The 19,621-nt window shown below is 39.7% G+C and overlaps 1 protein-coding gene across 2 annotated transcripts in view; it reads right to left on the bottom strand.

The window, feature by feature from the left end:
* dock10 (dedicator of cytokinesis 10) overlaps positions 1–19,621 on the bottom strand; it is a 249,531-nt gene that overhangs the window by 14,186 nt on the left and 215,724 nt on the right. For both annotated transcript variants that reach the window (XM_055646386.1, XM_055646387.1), the window contains exons 41-49: positions 18,890–19,027; positions 15,365–15,547; positions 14,215–14,325; positions 13,272–13,487; positions 11,013–11,070; positions 9,615–9,713; positions 8,192–8,298; positions 6,928–7,050; positions 3,949–4,062 (exon numbers count right to left, since the gene is read on the bottom strand). In XM_055646386.1, coding sequence (XP_055502361.1) covers positions 3,949–4,062; positions 6,928–7,050; positions 8,192–8,298; positions 9,615–9,713; positions 11,013–11,070; positions 13,272–13,487; positions 14,215–14,325; positions 15,365–15,547; positions 18,890–19,027 — 1,149 coding nt within the window. The remainder of the gene's footprint in view (positions 1–3,948; positions 4,063–6,927; positions 7,051–8,191; positions 8,299–9,614; positions 9,714–11,012; positions 11,071–13,271; positions 13,488–14,214; positions 14,326–15,364; positions 15,548–18,889; positions 19,028–19,621) is intronic.

Below are 19,621 nucleotides of genomic sequence, written 5' to 3'. Positions count from 1 at the left end.
GGAAGTCCTAACCATCTGTGAGAAGTTAGCTGTCAATTCAACATTGGATGGAATACACCAATGAAGTATGAAATAGCAGATCATCCCAGCCAGAGGGAGGAGGTAGTATAATACTTAGATTTGTCATTATGACTCATTTTTAATTTATGTCTAAATGTACCCTTTTTTCACTGACAGGGCGTCATGGATATATGTCCATGCAAATCTGTAGGTAACTTAACATAATGGAAAATTCTGTTCTCAAAGCATCATTAAACCCATAATTGTTATTGGTGTCCACGATTTGAATATTATTTGATGATTCAATGGCAGTGGAGAAATATTAGCACAATATTAGTCCTCACGTGTGAGAACAAGGGTCACCAATCAGAGCTTTTTCATATGAGTTTAGGCTGGGGTAAAAAATACATCTCAAAGCCTGATTGTAATTTGGTGATCCAAATATTCACTGATAATCTTTGTAATGAATGACACGCATTATATGTGCAAATAAATACTCACAACTAATTAGGAGTTTGTAAAATGGAGCAATGGAGGAGGACTGACTGTACTTTGTGCCTTCCACCACAGCGAAGAATGCTGCGGTGGATGTTTGTGTTACATTTTATTGTGTGTTCTTTTTTATTGTACCGTTGCTGGCAAGTTCATTTCACTGCACTTTATTGTGTATGTGACCAATAAATCTGATAGATTGATTGATTGATTGATTGATTGATTGAAATGTCTCACTTGTCTTGATTGCAATTAGTGATGTGGGTTAAAATATATTTGCTTTTGGTCGTGATCCTTTGAACTATCTCTGGAACTCTCTGCCACAGAGGGTAGTTGAGGCCAGTTCATTGGCTATATTTAAGAGGGAGTTAGATGTGGCCCTTGTGGCTAAGGGGATCAGGGGTCTGGAGAGAAGGCAATTACGGGATACTGAGTTGGATGATCAGCCATGATCATATTGAATGGCGGTGCAGGCTCGAAGGGCCGAATGGCCTACTCCTGCACCTAATTTCTTGTTTCTATCGGACTTTATTCTTGCACTATAAATGATCCCTTATCTCTTTATGCTGTATCCATACACTGTGGATGGCTTGATTGTAATCATGCATAGTCCATTCATTGGCTGGATAGCACACAACAACTAAGCTTTTCACATGACAATAATAAACTAAACGGAACCAAAACTGAACTAGATGAACTAGACCACTCTTAGCCTCAATTGGCGATGGTTTATGTAAATAATGGGTGTGATGGGTTATTGAAACCGACAGGAACTGTTTCTATTAGAATCTTTTTGAAAAACAAGAAATGCAACATCAAAATCTAAGATGCATCAGATTTTCTTGTCTCACAGTGATGATGATCATAATATTCAACAACAAACGTTATTAGCCAGTTAGGTTATTATCATGTGGTGTTAAGTAAGGGAAAGTTGGATGTCAATGGATTTTGAAAAAAAAAAAGAGAAAAAAAAAAACTTACCACAGCCTTGAGGAACGGGGGAGAAAAAGGGGAAAATATTGCATTAAACAAAACACAGGTGAACCAAACAGCTATGCAGTAGTTAGTGGGATCCACAAGAATAGACATTTCTATGATTTGGAATTATTCGTAATGGTAATATTTTACAAACTCAAGAAGCTAAATATGATTGGTTTGAAAATTAGACAAGGAGAGGATTGGAAATTGCAGTGGAGAGAACATTTCAATTGGATAACTATTCACTGTAATCAATTATGGATAGTCACCAATATCCACTCTTGCATTCAGTCACAATGGGATGGGTTTTGGCATCAGGAACTTGAATTTGGATTAATTCTTAACGCATATTTTAATTGGACTCTTTGCTGAATGACTGAACTATTTTCCCTGTGATTCACACCGATTCACAAAGTGCCCTTTTCTTTTGGCACCAAATATTTTCATGTTTCTGGTGCCTCATCGTGCAGCCCATATATCTTGTCTCCATCATTAATCACTATTTTACATCCTAGCACATGAACTAAATTCTTCTTCCTTTTTCCTTCTTTGCCAAATGTTCCAAAGCAAGATTCAGATTTGCCCTTATTTCCATTTTAGATTTTACATTTTAGTGAATCAAAGTTCTTAGTTGACAAGTCCCCGTCACTAGCACATGCCATATGCCCGTGTTTAGGTCCATATCCCTCCAGATCTTTCCTATCCATGTACCTGTCCAGATGCCTTTTACATGTTGTTATTGTACCTGCCTCAACTACCTCCTCAGGAACCTTGTTTCATATGCCCACTGTGTGTAAAAAGTTGCCCCTATTGAATTTTTCCCCTCTCACCTTAAACCTATGTTCTCCAGAGATGCTGCCTGACCCACTGAGTTACTGCAACACTTTGTGTCTTTTTTCTACATGTTCATTTGGAATCTAATGCAAGATGCTCAAGATGATTCAGAACTTCTGCATGGTATAGAAAGATAGACACAACGTGCTGGAGTAGGTCAGCAATACATTGGGAATGTAACCGACTATAACTTTGTGAATCCCAAACTCCTGGGGCATCGCGTGTGACCGCACGTCTCTGTCTACGTCACCACGCATGGGTAATGCACGCCATGCGCGTAACACGTAAATGATGTCGCGTAAATGACGCCCAAGTGGGACAGGCCCTTTAGTTAGAATCAAAGGGTACAAGATGGCGCGTAAAACGTGCCGACTCTATTGTATCGACTAAGTGCGGTCTACTTTCTCATACTCTTGTACTTAGTATAATTTTGCCTAGGACTGTCACTGAACTGGGTGCAAAAAGCAAATTTCACTGCACTTAGATACACTTGACAATAACGTGCCATTGAACCACTGAACCATTGCCATGCCCCTGTCCCACTTAGGAAACCTGAACGGAAACCTCTGGAGACTTTGCGCCCCGCCCAAGGTTTCCATGCAGTTCCCGGAGTTTTTTGTCAGTCTCCCTAATGGTCGAAAGTGGTTTCCGCTTCTGCTATGTTCCAGCGATTATTTAAAAAATTTCAAAAACCGGCCGCGACTAAAAATAGGTTGCCGTTTTAAAAATCGGTAATTGATAAAGTCGAAGCCGGAGGTTGCAAGTAGTGGAAGGTAAGGCCTCCCTGGTGGAATAAAACTGGGTGAAAAAAAGGTCTTACCTTCCACTACCTGCAACCTCCGGCAACCACCTGCAACCTCCGGCAACCACCTTCAACTAGCATCGCAACCGGCTTCGACTAAAACATTACTGATTTTTTTGTTTTTTTGTTTTTTTTTTTTGTTTATTTTATTAGAAGTTAATACAGTACAAAACAGTACAGTGGAACCTAATTTTAGGTGCCAACTATGTAATACCGTAATCCATTCTATGTACAACCTCTAGTTTTATGTTATGAGAAGGAAGTAAGCAAGACAAGAAAAAGAAAACAATAGAAAGAGGAAAAAGTGGAAAAATAGATGGTAGAGAGTAGAAAAACGTGAAGTGTGTATAAAAAAAAAAAAAAAAAAAGAAAAAGTGGAAAGTAGAAACTGATTTTTAAAACGGCAACCTATTTTTAGTCGCGGCCGGTTTTGAATTTTTTGAAATAATCGCCGGAATATACAAGAAGCGGAAATCGCTTTAGACCGTTAGAGAGACTGACAAAAACCTCCGGGAACCGCACGGAAACCTTGGGTGGGGCGCGAAGTCTCCAGAGGTTTCCGTTCAGGTTTCCTAAGTGGGACAGGGGCGTAAGGCATACTTCTGCAGAAAAACAATCCATATTAAGAAGCAGTGTAACATTAAATATTACACAATCTAAACATGAAGATAAATGTAAAGTGGAATCAAAACATGGCATCTAAACATTCAGGCACAATGTTTTCATCAGAATGCAGGTGATTGTAAAACCACTGCCACGTTTAAATTGTATTTGAGATGTGGCTTATGATTATGAACCAAGTGAATGCAAGTGATGTCCTGAATCAGATATGTTGCTCTTACCTGCCCATAAAAGGCAACTCGGTAGTATCTTCCAAACAATCGCTTCTCCGAATGTACAACCTCCGTGATCTTAAGATAGGATCGGTGAATGTTGTAGTATAATTCTGACAGTTTCTGTGACGAATGAAATGTTGATATGAATATTGCATTTATGATAAAAAGTTGCATTGCTGATGGACCTTCGAATGTGGTCCTATCCATGGTGTAACAGCATAAACAATTCTCAGAATCTTTAACATGTTACAACAGAGAGAGAAGGTGCAAGGGATCAGAGAAACTTTGCTGGATACCTCCATTATTATCAATTGTAAATAAGGTGATGTTAATAAAACACAGATTCCCAGCATATCCATGTGCCTGTCTAAAAGCACATGTCAAGAACCCTGTACTTACAACTGGGACTTGAAAATTGTGCCAAATTGGCGACTCTGTATACTGTGTGTGTACTACTGCTATATACTTGTACTGTATCTGAGATGCTTATCTAAGATGTATCAAAGTGCTTATGTATAGTGATACTTTTATTGAACGGTAAACAAAAATGAATTTCAATGTACCTTGGTACATGTGAAAAATAAATATCATACAATACCAAAAAGCCTCTTAACTGGCAATATCATACCTGCCTAGTTGTGCGTTCCAGGCATCCACCACTCTCTGTGTAAAGAACTTTCCCCATATATCTCTATTAAACTTTCCCTCTCACCTTAAAGTTATGGTCTCTAGTATTTCATTCTAATATTCATTGCGAGAGGATTTGAGTTTAGGAGCAAGGAGGTCCTACAGCAGTTGTACAAGGCCCTGGTGAGACCACACCTGGAGTATTGTGTCTCCTAATTTGAGGAAGGACATTATTGCCATTGAGGGAGTGCAGCGTAGGTTAACCAGATTAATATCTAGGATGGCGGGACTGACATATGATGAAAGAATGGGTCGACTGGGCTTGTATTCACTGGAATTTAGAAGGATGAGAGGGGATCTTATAGAAACATATACAATTCTTAAAGGATTGGATAGGCTAGATGCAGGAAAAATGTTCCCGATGTTGGGGGAGTCCAGAACCAGGGGCCACAGTTTAAGAATGGGCTAGGCCATTTAGGACTGAGATGAGGAAAAACATTTTCACCCAGAGAGTTGTGAATCTGTGGAATTCTCTGCCACAGAAGGCAGTGGAGGCCGATTCACTGGAAGTTTTCAAGAGATTGATATTTAGATTTAGCTCTTGGGGCTAAAGGAATCAAGGGATATGGGGAAAAAGCAGGAATGGGGCGCTGATTTTAGACGAGTAGCCGAATGGCCTACCCCTGCACCTATTTTTCTATATTTCTATTTTATCATAAGATCATAAATGATAGGAGGAGAATTAGGCCTATCGGCACATCAATTCTACTCCGCCATTCAGTCATGGCTGATCTCCGTCCTCACCCCATTCTCCTGCCTTCTCCCCATAACCTCTGTCACCTCATATTTCCATCCTGGGGAAATGTCTTCTTTACAATGTCTTTACATCCATACCTCTCATAATTGTATATACTTCTATCAGGCCTCCCCTCAACCTTCGACATTTCGGAGAATGTAATTCAAGTTTGTCCAACCTTTCCTTACACCTAATACCCTCCAATCTAGACAGCATTATGGCAAAACTCTTCTGCACCCTCTCCAAATCCTCTGCATCCTTCCTGTAACAGGGCGACCAGAACTGCATGCAATACTCTAAATGGGGCCCTAACCAAAGTCCTACAACATTGCAACATGTCTTCCCGACTCTTATACTCAATGCCCTGACAATGTTAAATCAAAATTCCTGGGATGTCAGGACTGTCTTATGAAGAAAGACTGGTTAGACTTGGTTTATACTCTCTAGAATTTAGAAGATTGAGAGGGGATCTTATAGAAACTTACAAAATTCTTAAGGGGTTGGACAGGCTAGATGCAGGAAGATTGTTCCCGATGTTAGGGAAGTCCAGGACAAGGGGTCACAGCTTAAGGATAAGGGGCAAAATCCTTTAAAACCGAGATGAGAAGAACTTTTTTCACACAGAGAGAGTGGTGAATCTCTGGAACTCTCTGCCACAGAGGGTAGTTGAGGTCAGTTCATTGGCTATATTTAAGAGGGTGTTAGATGTGGCCCTTGTGGCTAAGGGGATCAGGGGGTATGGAGAGAAGGCAGGTACGGGATACTGAGTTGGATGATCAGCCATGATCATATTGAATGGCGGTGCAGGCTCGAAGGGCCGAATGGCCTACTCCTGCACCTAATTTCTATGTTTTTATGTTTCTATGTTTCTAAAGGAATCAAAAATCATTGGTAATATTTTAGTGTTAACAAATTATAAAAGAATGGAATAACAATAATGTATTGAGGCCAAGGTGTACACATGGCAACACACACATTTTAAAATTTTGAAGAGGTCAATTTAGCCCTTTGTATCTCTAGTGGTTCTTTGAAAATGCCCTTCAACCACTGCCTTACATCCAAGAATATATCTGATCGCCTTTTGAACATTACCATGGAGTCTAATTCCTTCATTGTTTTATGCATTTACCAGTCAAATATAAACAATAATACCTGATCTTGACCAGAGATACAGGGAGAAAGAGAAGCAGAGAGAAGTGAGAGAAAATACATTTGCTTCAAGATGAGTTATTTGTATAATTTATTCTGGTTTTCAGAAAAGGATGAAATCAGATTTAATACGGTTCACAATTTCACCATCTAACAGTTTGACATACATAACAGGAATATTTTAGGCCAAACTTCCAATTAAATAGAACTTCCTCGGGCAAATATTATCAAAGTCCGAAAGATTTACTCTCCATATCTCTTGTAATATATTACCCCATTTTTGATTAAAGTAATAATAATAAATAGTTAATCATCACAATAAATATTGTTCGTCTAAAAATGTCATTTACAAAATGCCTCAAGATTAAAAACCGTCTTCTTTACAATACAGATTAACCAAGATTGTAAAGTACCTTGAAATCTCTCTTCTTCTCATAAACCAAAATGACAGGTTTGTAGACATTCGCAATAAGTTCATGTCTCTCCGATTTCCACAGGTAATCAACACATGCCTCCAGTTGCTCCACAAGAGTATCCTAATAATAAATAAATAGATATAACATTATTCTCTCTCCCACCGCCATCCCACACCAGAGGTCTGAGGACCCTCCATTTCCTCCACTCAACCAATTCCCCACCATCCACATGTTCACTCACCAGCCTCAACTCATCTTCACAGTGAACAACTTCTCCCTCAGCTCGATTCACAAAAGTTTGGTTGTGGGGGACATATGTGGATCAAGATACACCCGTCATAGATTACATGGAACGGTTTTTGTTTCAATCCTACACTCCTTCCTTCAACTCTCACAGAGACAGCGATGCTGCTTTTTCTGCACACCTCTATAAAGTGTCAATTTACTCCCAGCTCTGACCTCCACAAAATCCATCTCTCAATCCTTCCTTTCTGGATCTCCCCATCTCTAGCCCAATGACAAAATGTCTATTAATGGCCTACGGACTACCACAGCTATCTCAACTATACTTACCTATAGCTGAGATAGCTGTGGGTGCCTGGCGGCTTGCGATGGATATTTGTTATTTGGCAATGCCTTGAAAGGAAGATGGAGGGATGGCAAGCTTCACCAATTCACAGATCAGCCTCCATGCAAAGTGAAAACACACTTAGCTATCTCAAGATAACGGTGAGAATCATGAATGTTTCTGAGTTTAGTTTAGTTTAGGGATACATTAATCAAATAAGTCCTCTGGTCCACCATGTCTATGCTGACCATCAAAAACTCATTCACACTAAATCTTTGTCAAAAATGACTCAAATCCAAGGGAAAAAATGTTCCTCATGCTACGAAGGTTCTGGACTAGAAATGATATCTAGTTTTTATTTTACTTTTTACAGTGACAACAGCTCCACATGCGATTGTCCATGTTGCCTTATGCACCAAAAGTAAACTTAACAGCTTACATATATATTATATAGTCATACAGCATGGAGCCAGGCCCTTCAGCCCCGCTTGCTCATGCCAACCAAGGTGCTCCATCTACACTTGGCCCTACCTGCCTGCATTTGCTCCATACCCCTCTAAACCTTTCCTATCCATGTACCTGTCGAAGTGTATTTTAACTCTAACGTTGTTTCATGGGAAGTACAAATTCGAGAGCATTAGTGCTTTTAGCAACCCAAGCAATTCTCCGCAGCACAATATCGATGATACCAACCTCACTATATGGGGTGTCCTGCATTCCCCTGTCTTCCTTCATTGCACCCTCTTCTTTCACGTTGGGAGTAATTGTTTGAAAGGCTGTCCATCCCATTGAAAATAAACCTGAGAGAAAAAGTACTGTCAATTTCATTCATATGTTCACCTGAATCAAAATATTGAAAACAAGCACATTTTAGTAAGAATAATTGAAGACAATATTGGAAAAAATAATACATTTCACTTTCTATTTTGATAACTAAATTTGAAAATTGCATTTGCCGCTAATACAGCAAAGGCATGCATTCCATTAACTTCCAGTGTTATTTTGTTAACTTTGCAAGAGAAACAGCTTATGGGAAATGTCCCAGTATTTTATTTACATTAACAATTAAATTAGATTTATCCTTAAAAAAAAAATCGAATGTATCTCATATATTTCCGAATCAGTACATTCATAAATATAGCACATGTGACTATGAATGGATTACAATTTGATGGATTTACATTGAATGGGTTACGACTTGACTACCATCAACCACAACACACTGAATGCCCGAAAAGACAGCTTTCTATTTATTTTAAGATACACAACACTTGCTCGCTCTCTTCTTTCTGAAGTTACCGTATTGTCAGCTTTTTGTCTGGATCATGTATACATAAGCTCTGAAACAATTCTTCACAATAAACCACAGACAAACAGGTTAACAAAAACATCATAAGACCTTGAGAAGTACATCCGGAGAGGAGTAATGTGGAGGGCACAACATTCAACATGCATACAGCAAGCTCCAACACAAAGCAACGTGATTATTAACAGATGATTTATTTTAGTAGTTGAGATGTAAATATCGACACTATTCTTCAAAATAAAGTATTGGTTCTCTGTGAAAATCGATGGGGTCTTAACATCGCCTTACTGAACGATAAGACTTCCAATAGTACTGCACTCTGATGGCAACCTTGATTTCTCTGCTCAAGATTGGAGAGTGGGAATTGAACTTGGAGCGCTATCAACTAATCAAGCTGCAATTGACAGAAGAGACAGTGTTACTCTGGGGAAATGAGAGTGTTCCAAAAGGGATAGAGTCCAATGAAAATAATGGTCCTGAGTCAACTTCAACTCCTTCCTGAAGCACAGATAAGAGGCAGGTTACCAATTTTTCAACCTTCATCTTACGAGTGCTGATAAAAGAGAGAAAACAGGGAAGATAAATGAATGGAAGAAGCAGCCTGAATTTTTAAAAGATGTTAATGGAGCACAAGGAGTGACAAAAACAGAAAATGGACAGAAAGGTTAAGTGCGCACATGCAAAAAATGCAAAATTTAATCTGTTTGAAGAGATTGAGAAGGAATAACCAAAGACAGAAAAACTCTACAGTGTTAATGAAATATCCCTGGCATTGCTCTTGCAAGCAACACAAAGTGTTAGACCACTCACTTCTTCCTTGGTGTGATATTAGTAATTGGTTACTGTCAGGATTATGTGAATCCTCTGGGAAGGTGGTGGATAAACGCATTCCTTCTGTTCTCCAATAACCTACAGCAAGGCATTATTATTATAAAATGGCGATTTGTTTACAAAGCAAAAACATACATGAGTTTAAAGGCTGTAAGTAAGTTGGCGTGATCCATGTCAAAAGATTCAAGTTTATGCAGGCATAGAAAATGGAAAAGCTTAACAAAACCAGGCAAGAATTGCTCAGATTTGGTCTGCACATGCAGTACCTCAATAATTACCATATTAGACCGACCAAAGTTCGCTAGATGTTTCGTTGAGAACTGCAGCAGGGAAACAGGCCTTTCGACCCATCGACTCCACGCCGACCATCAATCACCTGCTCCCACTAATTCTATGTTATCCCACTTTCTCATCCACCCTACACACTAGGGGCAATTTTGTAGAAGCCAATTAACCTATAAACCTGAAAATAGACACAAAATGTTGGAATAACTCAGCAGATCAGGCAGCATCTCTGGAGAAAAGGAATAGGTGAAGTTTTTGTTTGAGACCCTTCACTTTGGTACTCATTAGAAGTATAAAGTAAGGGGGCAACATGGTGGTGCAGCAGTAGAGTTGTTGCCTTACAGCGCCAGAGACCTGGGTTCAATCCTGACCAAGGGTGCTGTCTGTACTGAGTTTGTACGTTCTCCCCATGATTGTGGATTTTTTCTCCGGGTGCTCCGGTTTCCCCTCACAGCCCAAAGACGTACAGGTTTGTAGGTTAATTGGCTTCTGTAAATTGTAAATTGTCCCTAGTGTGTAGGATAGTGCTTGTGTACGGGGCGATCGCTGGTCGGCGTGGCTCGATGGGGTGAAAGGGCCTGTTTCCATGCTGTATCTCTAAAGTCTAAAGCCTGGAATAGTGGCCCAAGTGATTTGTCCACAAATGAGACTTCCCTGCCTCATCTCCAGGAGCTTCCACTCAACAAATACAGACACTATCTGCACTGAGATTGGGGCGCACCATCTGAACAGATGCTTCATTGAATGTAGTTGACCAACTGGCCACTCAAATGCGATGCACCATTCAGTATGAATGTGGCTGAAGCTTGGCTTTCAGTTTCCCTCCTGATCTTCAGATGCCTTCATTCTTCTTGTATCCTAAAACCCATCAATCCCAGTTCTGAACACATTCAATGGCTGAGCACCCTTTGACCTCTGGATGCGGAATTCCAAGTATCGCAACGGTTTGAAAGAAGAAATTTCTTCTTATTTTGACATTAAATGGTTCACGTTTATAAACAGTTGTTCCCTTATTTTAAGACACAATACAGGCTGGTGAATTATTATGCGTTCATTACATGTTTATGATTCACTTTAGATTTAATCGCTTACCTCTTCTTTTCAGATACTCCGATATAAGAGCAGCGATATGAATGCAGCACATTGCGGCCTGTAATATCAGATGATATAAATTAGAACTTCAAGTTCTACAGACAAACAACGTTAAGGTACTAGATTTACTATTGTAAACACACAGAGGATGCCTCAGCAGTAGCGTTCTGCTATCCAATAATCCACTCATGTTGGTCAGTCAGCCAAACCTTCCTCCTGGGATACAAACCCGCCTGAAGGCTCGTCAGGCAGCATAACTGGGAGGGAGCTGGAAACGTTGGGCACTAGGAGCAAAGGGCAGGTAGGAGGGTGAACCGGGGCAATACCACCAGTGCCTTCGGCTGCAAGTGGCACCCCTGGGCCACTAAGATGGCCGGGCAAGGAGATGAGAGGAGAGGGACATCGATCGGTTCATGGGAACGGCCTCAGTACATCGAGTGCATGGACTTTGGACTTTGAATAATGGCGCCAAAAATGGCGCGCCTGCATGTGTAACACAGGTAAAAAGAATTTAATTGTGCAGTTGCACTTGTGACAAATGAAGCATCATTGAACGATTGGGAGGAGCGGGCAAGGAGCAAGCTGCAGATACCCAGATACTTTCACCCTCCTCAGTCCTGCCTGCAGCACTCAACTAGCAGTTTAATCAAGACTACTGCTGCAGACGTGTAATAGGAATCAAACAGAATAAATGAACTGACATAACGAATAAATCAAATAATAAACATAAAGTTTTTTTTCAGTTGAATCGGAACCATCCTTGCATTCATGAATTATAATGTAATATGACAAACATTATTGCATAGGAATTGGTGAGCACTCTATCTATTTTACAGCTGGAAATAATATTGAAAAGGTGTTTAAATGGTGCCTGCACAAGAATATTTAAAATGTTTTAAAAGGTTCCTGCAGTTGCGAATTCTTCTGCTAAATTTGTGGGTTCCACTTTCTGAATTTCACAAATGTATACGATTGGAATTAATCTTACAATATTCCAATTACTGTCCCAAAATTCATTGACGAATCCCTTGTGAAATGACTTAGTGATTGATGGAGCATTTATCTATTCAAGGTTCCAGCTTTATGTGGCCAAGTCTGACCCTACTTTTTTTCCACAAACCTCTCTTTCCCTCTTTAGAACAGCAGTAATAACATGATTATCCCCTTGATCAGATTAATCTTCTCGGATCCCCAGCAGAATACCAATTTCTTGTAACTTTGAGTGTTGCGCACAAAGGTATTATGAGAAATTGCCTGGGGTAGTATTATTATTATTAACTAATTGATTTTTAAATATGGTAGAAGTGTTGGGGAAAAGGGGTGAGATTTAAGAAGTTATTCTTCTTCTCACTCCTTTTCGAGCTTGTACAGACACAGAGTTGGACATTGGAAATTTGCTTTTTGTTCTTTTCATTGCTTGTAAATATTGATTGTAATGTCCAATTGTTTGATAATTTCGATTTTGTTACTATTAATGTCTTTAATGTCTTTACTTCTTCGGAATAAAATAAATAAATAAATAAATAAATAGATAAATAAAGTTACATCTATTTGCTAACGCAGGCATTTTTAACTTTTCACTGAGCTTGAAAATAAAAATACTCTAAATAATTTTGGAAATACAATAGCATTTTTATGCTGAGTTCAATTTCCAATAACATGAGTAACGTCGCAAAAAGAAGTAGAAATGTTTCCATCACTGTTTTGCTCAGGATGCCACCTACATAGTTATTACTCGGGTCTAAATTTAATCTTTAATCTTTAGGTTAAGTCGATAGATCAATGAAGAGTCCCTACCCGAAGCAACACCTGTCCAGTCCCTCCCAAGATTCTGTCTGATCCTCCAGCATAGAGTTATTGTCATACACCGCGGAAACAGGCCCTTCAGCCAAACTTGCTCATGCCGACCAAGATGCCTCAGCTACACAAGGCCCACATCCCTGCTTTTGGCCCATTAACCTTTCCTATCCATGTACCTGTCCAAATGTCTTTTAAATGGTGTTTATAGTAGTTAAGGCACTTTGGTGTTAAAGCACTTTGGCTTTTGCTGAAGATTCCATCAACTGCAGTCTCGTGTGGCTGTCTCTAAATTTAATCTTCATCTCCCAAAGGAAAGTCCTGCACAAATAGGGCTGAATTAAGCTTAATGCACTGTACACTTTGCCTTTTCTTTCATTATCCTTCTCCACCAGAATCTTGAATGGGAGAATTTAATTTCAGTAGAAACTGCCTCCCACGAACAAAAACCACATAAATCACCTCTGATACATCTCCGTTTCGGATATGAATCTTAGCCATGCTCTCAAGCCAGGTCATTCGCAGTTCAGGGGTGCTGGCATACGAGTTCGCCAGACTGTACTGGAGGTCAATCAGCATCTCTGGATCCTTCTCATGCTCCTTCATCTGAGCTGTGGCCATTAACACCGTTCTTATTCGCTTCGTCAAGTCTTTCACTTCCACGGGAAACAGAGTGTTCTTCAGGATTGGACACAAAAGGAAAAGTTACTTTAAAATAGATTTACTTTTAACCGTTAATAACATTCTGATGGGGCCGAATGATACCTCAACATATAATTGATCTAACTGCTGATGTTGACCATGTTTTTCATTGGCAATGTTCATTGGCAATGGCAATTATTGTCAATGTTCGTATACAGGTCCACCACCGAGAAACCAAGGCAGAGATAGATAGATTCTTTGTTTTAATATTTTTTATTATTTTATACAATTTTTTATAACAAAACAGAACAAAACAAACAAACAAAAAAAAAAAAAAAAAAAAAAATAAATAAATAAAAAACTGAAAAAGACAACAGGAAAAAAGGAAGGAAAAACAAATAATTATAATTTAAAAAAAAAACAAATAAAAAAAACAAAGCCGCCAGACATAACAGTATAGATAGATTCTTGATTAGTACGGGTGTGTGGGGTGATGGGGAGAAGGCAGGAGAATGGGGTTAAGAGGGGAAGATGGATCAGCCATGATTGAATGGCAGAGTAGACTTGATGGGCCGAATGGCCTAATTTTGCTCCTATCACTTATGAACCACCGTTCTTCCAGCAACAGATGATCCAGTTCCTCCTTTAATCCGACAAAATTACAAGAGCTCACTTGAAATATCGGCTTCTCACACTTGGAGAGAATAACCACTAATTATCATGTTTGCAAAGAGTTCAAATAACTTCTCCAGACTGTGCTTACTTTCATAGGTTTATCTCCATTTGCAAAATTGTTAATTATCGCTAGCGAGTGTTGGAATCGAGTACCTCCCATCCCCACATCTGCTATCAGTTGGCTCACGGCTTTGATTAGCTGCAGAGGAGACAAGATGAGTACATTAAATGTTTCTCCAAAAGAATCATTGAAAATCTATTTCAACTTAAAAGAATCAATTGTATTTTTCTATATTAATTACTGTAATAATTGAGTTAACAGAATCTAGATATCTGTTTATCTCATGATAGTTTATTTTGTGATTGTACGTGTGTGACCAATATATACCACAGGGAACAATGCTGGAATCATTGGTGATGCTTTCTCCATTATGACTTGGATGTGAACATAGGAGATATGGTAAGGAAGGTTGTAGATGGTGTTGTTGATTGTAAGGAGGACACCTTTAACCTACAGTATGATATTTGATCATCTTGTAAGTTGGGTAGTGCAATGATAGGTGGAAGTTAAACTCCTTAAGTGCAAAGTGAATCTTTTCGGGAGGTCTCAAAGAGGGCATACACCATGAGTGAGAGGACCCTGGGGAGTGTTGAGAAACAAAGGGATCATGGTGCACTAATTCATACATCCCGAAAAGTGATTAAACAGGGAGATAAGCAGATGGCGAAGAAGGCGGATGGGATGCTTGCCGGGACACAAAATATAAAAGATGATGATACAACTTTAGAAAACTTTGGTTAGGCCACAGCTTGAGAATTGTGTGCATTCCTGATTACTACACAACAGGATGGGCAGAATACACTGGAGGTATGCAGAGGAGATTTGCCTGGATGCTTCCTAGGATGGAATGTTTAAGGTAGAAGGAGAGATTGGGTTTGAGTTCCTTTGAATGAAGGGGACCAGATGATGGGCCCAGATAGGACATATATTTTCCAATATCAAAGAGCCTAAAAATCTAGGGTGTGGGTGTAGGTTTAATGCAATGAGTAAAAAGGTTAGAGTGTAACAGTATTGCATATAAACAATGATAGTCTTCTGCTTTTGTTACTAGTTTCTTATATATTTAGGTTCCCCAAAAAAACAACACATAAACTGCTGTTGATATACAATGTGCTACTGACTTTAGGCAAGAACTGTTTTGCAGTAATAGTGAAAGAAGTTCAGCGGTAACACTAACCTGAAGGTGTGATCTGACGATTGAGATTCCTTTTGTAAATTCAAAATTCTTTCTCATGAAAAGATAAAGCAGGGCACAGGCCTCATTTTGGGTTGAACTCGACCGATGGTTACAACATTTTAAGATTTCATAGCAGAGTGTGCCACAAAGCTCTGCTCGGCCTTGGAAGAAAGCTGAAGGAAACTGATAAAAAAAACAGAAAAAGAAGAATCCATTTATTTAGTACTTCAACATTCAGCAATATCATATATTCTCAATATATATATTTTCATCAGCCTCATCTAGGCTGACTCAGTCTCCCTCATTCTACCTTAAGCATTCCATCATAGGAAGCATTCAGGCAAATCTCCTCTGCATACCTCCAGTATATTATGCCCTCCTATTGTGTAGTGATCAGGAATGCACATAATTCTCAAGCTGGGGCATAACCAAAGTTTTATATATAATATATATTTGTATATATATATGTAGAGTATATACATATACTAAACATGTACTGACAGCAACACAACCCATTTCAACCATGCTGTTGGAACCAAAACCTTTCTGAAGAACTATGTAATTTGAATTAGCATTTCTTGCTAAAAGAATCCATTCATGAAACACAACCAACAGAGCAATTCCTTATTTATAATCATTTTTGTACTCAAGCCAATTGATTATTTATAATACAAAAAGCTGGAGTAATACAGCGGGACAGGCAGCATCTCTGGAGAGAAGGAATGGGTGATGTTTCGGGTCGAGACCCTTCTTCAGACTAGTTAGGGATTCTTCCCGAAACGTCACCCATTCTTTCTCTCCAGAGACGCTGCCTGTCCCACTGAGTTACTCCAGCTTTTTGTTTCTATCTTCAGTTTAAACCAGCATCTGCAGTTCCTTCCCACACGTATTTATAATCACCCTTGTACCGAGATGTTGGCTACAACTGGGCCCTTTATTTAGGTGATTGAGTGAATGATTGAGGAGGTTGATGGTGAAAGACCAATTCTTCATACAACTGAGTTCTAAATGAGGAGGCAGAGTCTCAGGATAACGGTTCGTCCATTTTGAATTGAGAGGAGATAAAATGTCATTACGCACTGCATTGAAATTCTCAACCTCAGAATCTCTAGATGTTCAATTATTGATCGAATTCAAAGTCGAATATGAGCGATTTGGGGATATTAAGGGAATCTGATGTTAGATCAGCCATGATTGAATGGCGGAGTAGACCTGATGGGCCGAATGGCCTAATTCTGCTACTATGACTTATGAATTTATTACATTCACATCACATTATGAAATCAGGCAAGAGAGGGCCAATGTGTCTGCGAGCAAGATTCTCATTGTTACCTGTACTTGACCAGACTTGTGCAGATAACAATAAACTAGAGTTGACGTGCCACTGACCTTAATAATGCACATTAACAAAGAATATATAGAGATAGGGCAATAGGAAGGGAAAGTACGTACAACACAGATCCTTGTACATGTGTGTTTTCTAATCTGAGTTTTATGCATTCTTCACACTGTAATGTCAGCCTATTATCTCCGCTTGTTTAGTGCAAGTCTGGTGAGGTACAGCCAATATTAAAATCTTTCTTGCAGCAGCATCACAGAGCCAGTCTGCCTGTCAGGGTTATTTTCCAATTTCTTTAGCTCCGAGAATCATTTGTGGATTTACAATGGGGCAGAGGTACTTTCTTTTATTAAAAATATTCTAGTGAAACACACATGGAGCCCCATTTCAGAAATTTGATTTCCACTGAGGTCAGTGGAACCTGATTTCAGAAGATCACATGAGTGGGCCACCATGCGCCCATCCACAAAACAGCTCACAGAACACTGACTGTCGGCAAAACCACACCTGCGTTAGCCTGTAGTTATGGAACAATTAATATTTCTGCATGATACAGAGTGGAGAAATATTTTAAAATATTTGTAAAAGAAAGAATGAACATACATATCCAGGTCCACCACCGATTTTCCGGCACCCTTGGTTCCGTAGCCTTATCCGTTTCTCCGGACCAAAAGTGGTCACAGCACCGGGGGGAGGGGGTGGAGTGAGATTCCGGCCAGTGAGATTCTGTTAGCCACAGAAGTCGGCTATGGGAGCTCCAGTTGGACCAGATTTTCCAGAGTCCCAGCCGCAGGGGGAATATGCGACCCACCGATCCGTGCGGAAGTCCGGATGAGGTTGAGATCGGCTGCCACGGTCTAGGCGCCACATTTTCCGATGATCTCCAGGGGGAGATTTCACTCAGAATTTTGTCCGGATTAAAGGAGATGCAGGACCACCAGTTTCCGGAAAATCGGTGGTGGACCTATAAATGTAGCCTTTTATTTACCTAGCACCGCAATAACTAATCCTCCCTATTCAAATGTGTGGCCTTCTTTTAGTGCCATGAATAACCAGGCACATCTTCAGCAGGCGATACACCAGAGGAAGTACTGGGACATTGCAGCTAATCTTTGCTCTGCTGCTGGACTCTATGAGTTGCCCAGCAACAAGGTTAAGGCAAGGAATATGCAGTGAGGTGCTGCCTGCAAGATCTGGACTTCCATGTCCACAGGGGAACTTTTGACTGGGTAAAGTCATAGAGAAAATAAGTGCAGGAGTAGACTATTCGGCCCTTTGAACCAGCACCGCCATTCAAGATGATCATGGCTGATCATCCAAAATCAGTACCACCTTCCACCCATATCCTTGATTCCGTTAGCTATATCTAACTCTCTCTTGAAAACATCCAGTGAATGGGCCTCCACTGCCTTCTGTGGCAGCGAATTCCACAGATTCACAACTCTCTGGGTGAAGAGGTTTTTCCTCATCTCAGTCCTAAATGGCTTACTCCTTATTCGTGTCATAAGTGATATGAGCAGAATTAGGCCATTTGGCCCATCAAGTCTACTCCGCTATTCAATCATTGCTGGTCTATCTCTCCCTCCTAACCCCATTCTCCTGCTGTTCCCCCATAACCCCTGTCACCCGTGCTAATCAAGAATATATCTATCTCTGCCTTAAAAATATCAGGTAGCAAAACAAACAAAAGCTTTTCACTGTATCTTGGTACAGGTGGCAACAATAAACCAAAACTAAAATAAACTAAAAAAACTAACCTAGCTGACATTTTGAGAAGGAGTTTCTTCCGAGAGGCCATTCGGACTGTAAACGCCTATCTCACCAGGGACTAACTCTACTGAACGTATTTCCTTCCATTATTTATTATGTAAAAGAATATGTGTGTTATGATTGTGTTTATAATTTGTTTGGTTGTTTGGTTGTTTGTCTTTTGCACAAAAGCCCGCGAGCATTGCCACTTTCATTTCACTGCACATCTCGTATGTGTATGTGACAAATAAACTTGACTTGACTTGACTTTAAGGAGTGAATTGCTATCTTCTTGGCACAAAACTGTCGTCTACCCATTACCATAAGCTTATTCCCAATTACTATATGATCAGAATTTGCAATGAATGTACAGTATTCTTTCAGATACATACAGTACTGTGGGAAAAACTCTGGTAGTGAAATAAATGTATTTGCACCTTGTTAACAAATAGCCGGAGAGCTGCAAACACATGTTTCAAAGCAGCCGTTGACTGATTGACTTGCAGGAACAGCAAGTAAGTGTCAAAAAGTTTTCTCATCATTGAATTCTGACCATCATCCTGTTGCAGTTGCCTCTGTAAAGAGATTAATCGGCAAGTGTTAATGGAAAACGCACGGTTCCAGATATTGATTACAGATACCAGGAATACTTGCAAATTGGGCAGATTAGACATCGTGAAGTGAAATACTAGCAACTAGTTTACATTTTATTATTGTTCTTATTGCACTATTATTGTTTGTTTTTTGTGTGTGCGTGTGTGTAGATATCTCTTACTACTTCTTCATTTCTTCTAAACCGGAATCTGTAGTCCTTTCTTTCAATCAGAAATTGTGGGACCTCTGCCAAATATAAAATTTGTACCATCAATAGGCACTGAACAGATACCAGAAGACTAAAGGCTGGCTGATTTTAGGCTTCTGTGTGAGAAAGTCTGCAAGGAAAATCCTGGGAACCACAGTATGGGGTAAGTTATTGGAGGGGATTCCAAGAGACAGCATGTACATGCAATGGGAAAGGCCAAGGACTGATTAAGGATAGTCAGCAATTTGTGTATGATGGTGCTCATATAGAAAGGGCTGCCAGAGGAAGTTGTCGAGGTGTGTACAATTGGGTTAGCATATGATGATCGTTTGAAGGCACTGGGCCTGTAGTCGCTGGAGTTTAGAAG

The sequence above is a fragment of the Leucoraja erinacea genome, chromosome 14 (assembly GCF_028641065.1).
Source record: "Leucoraja erinacea ecotype New England chromosome 14, Leri_hhj_1, whole genome shotgun sequence".
Classification (NCBI taxonomy): domain Eukaryota; kingdom Metazoa; phylum Chordata; class Chondrichthyes; order Rajiformes; family Rajidae; genus Leucoraja; species Leucoraja erinaceus.
This window is presented reverse-complemented; position numbering and strand designations above follow the sequence as displayed.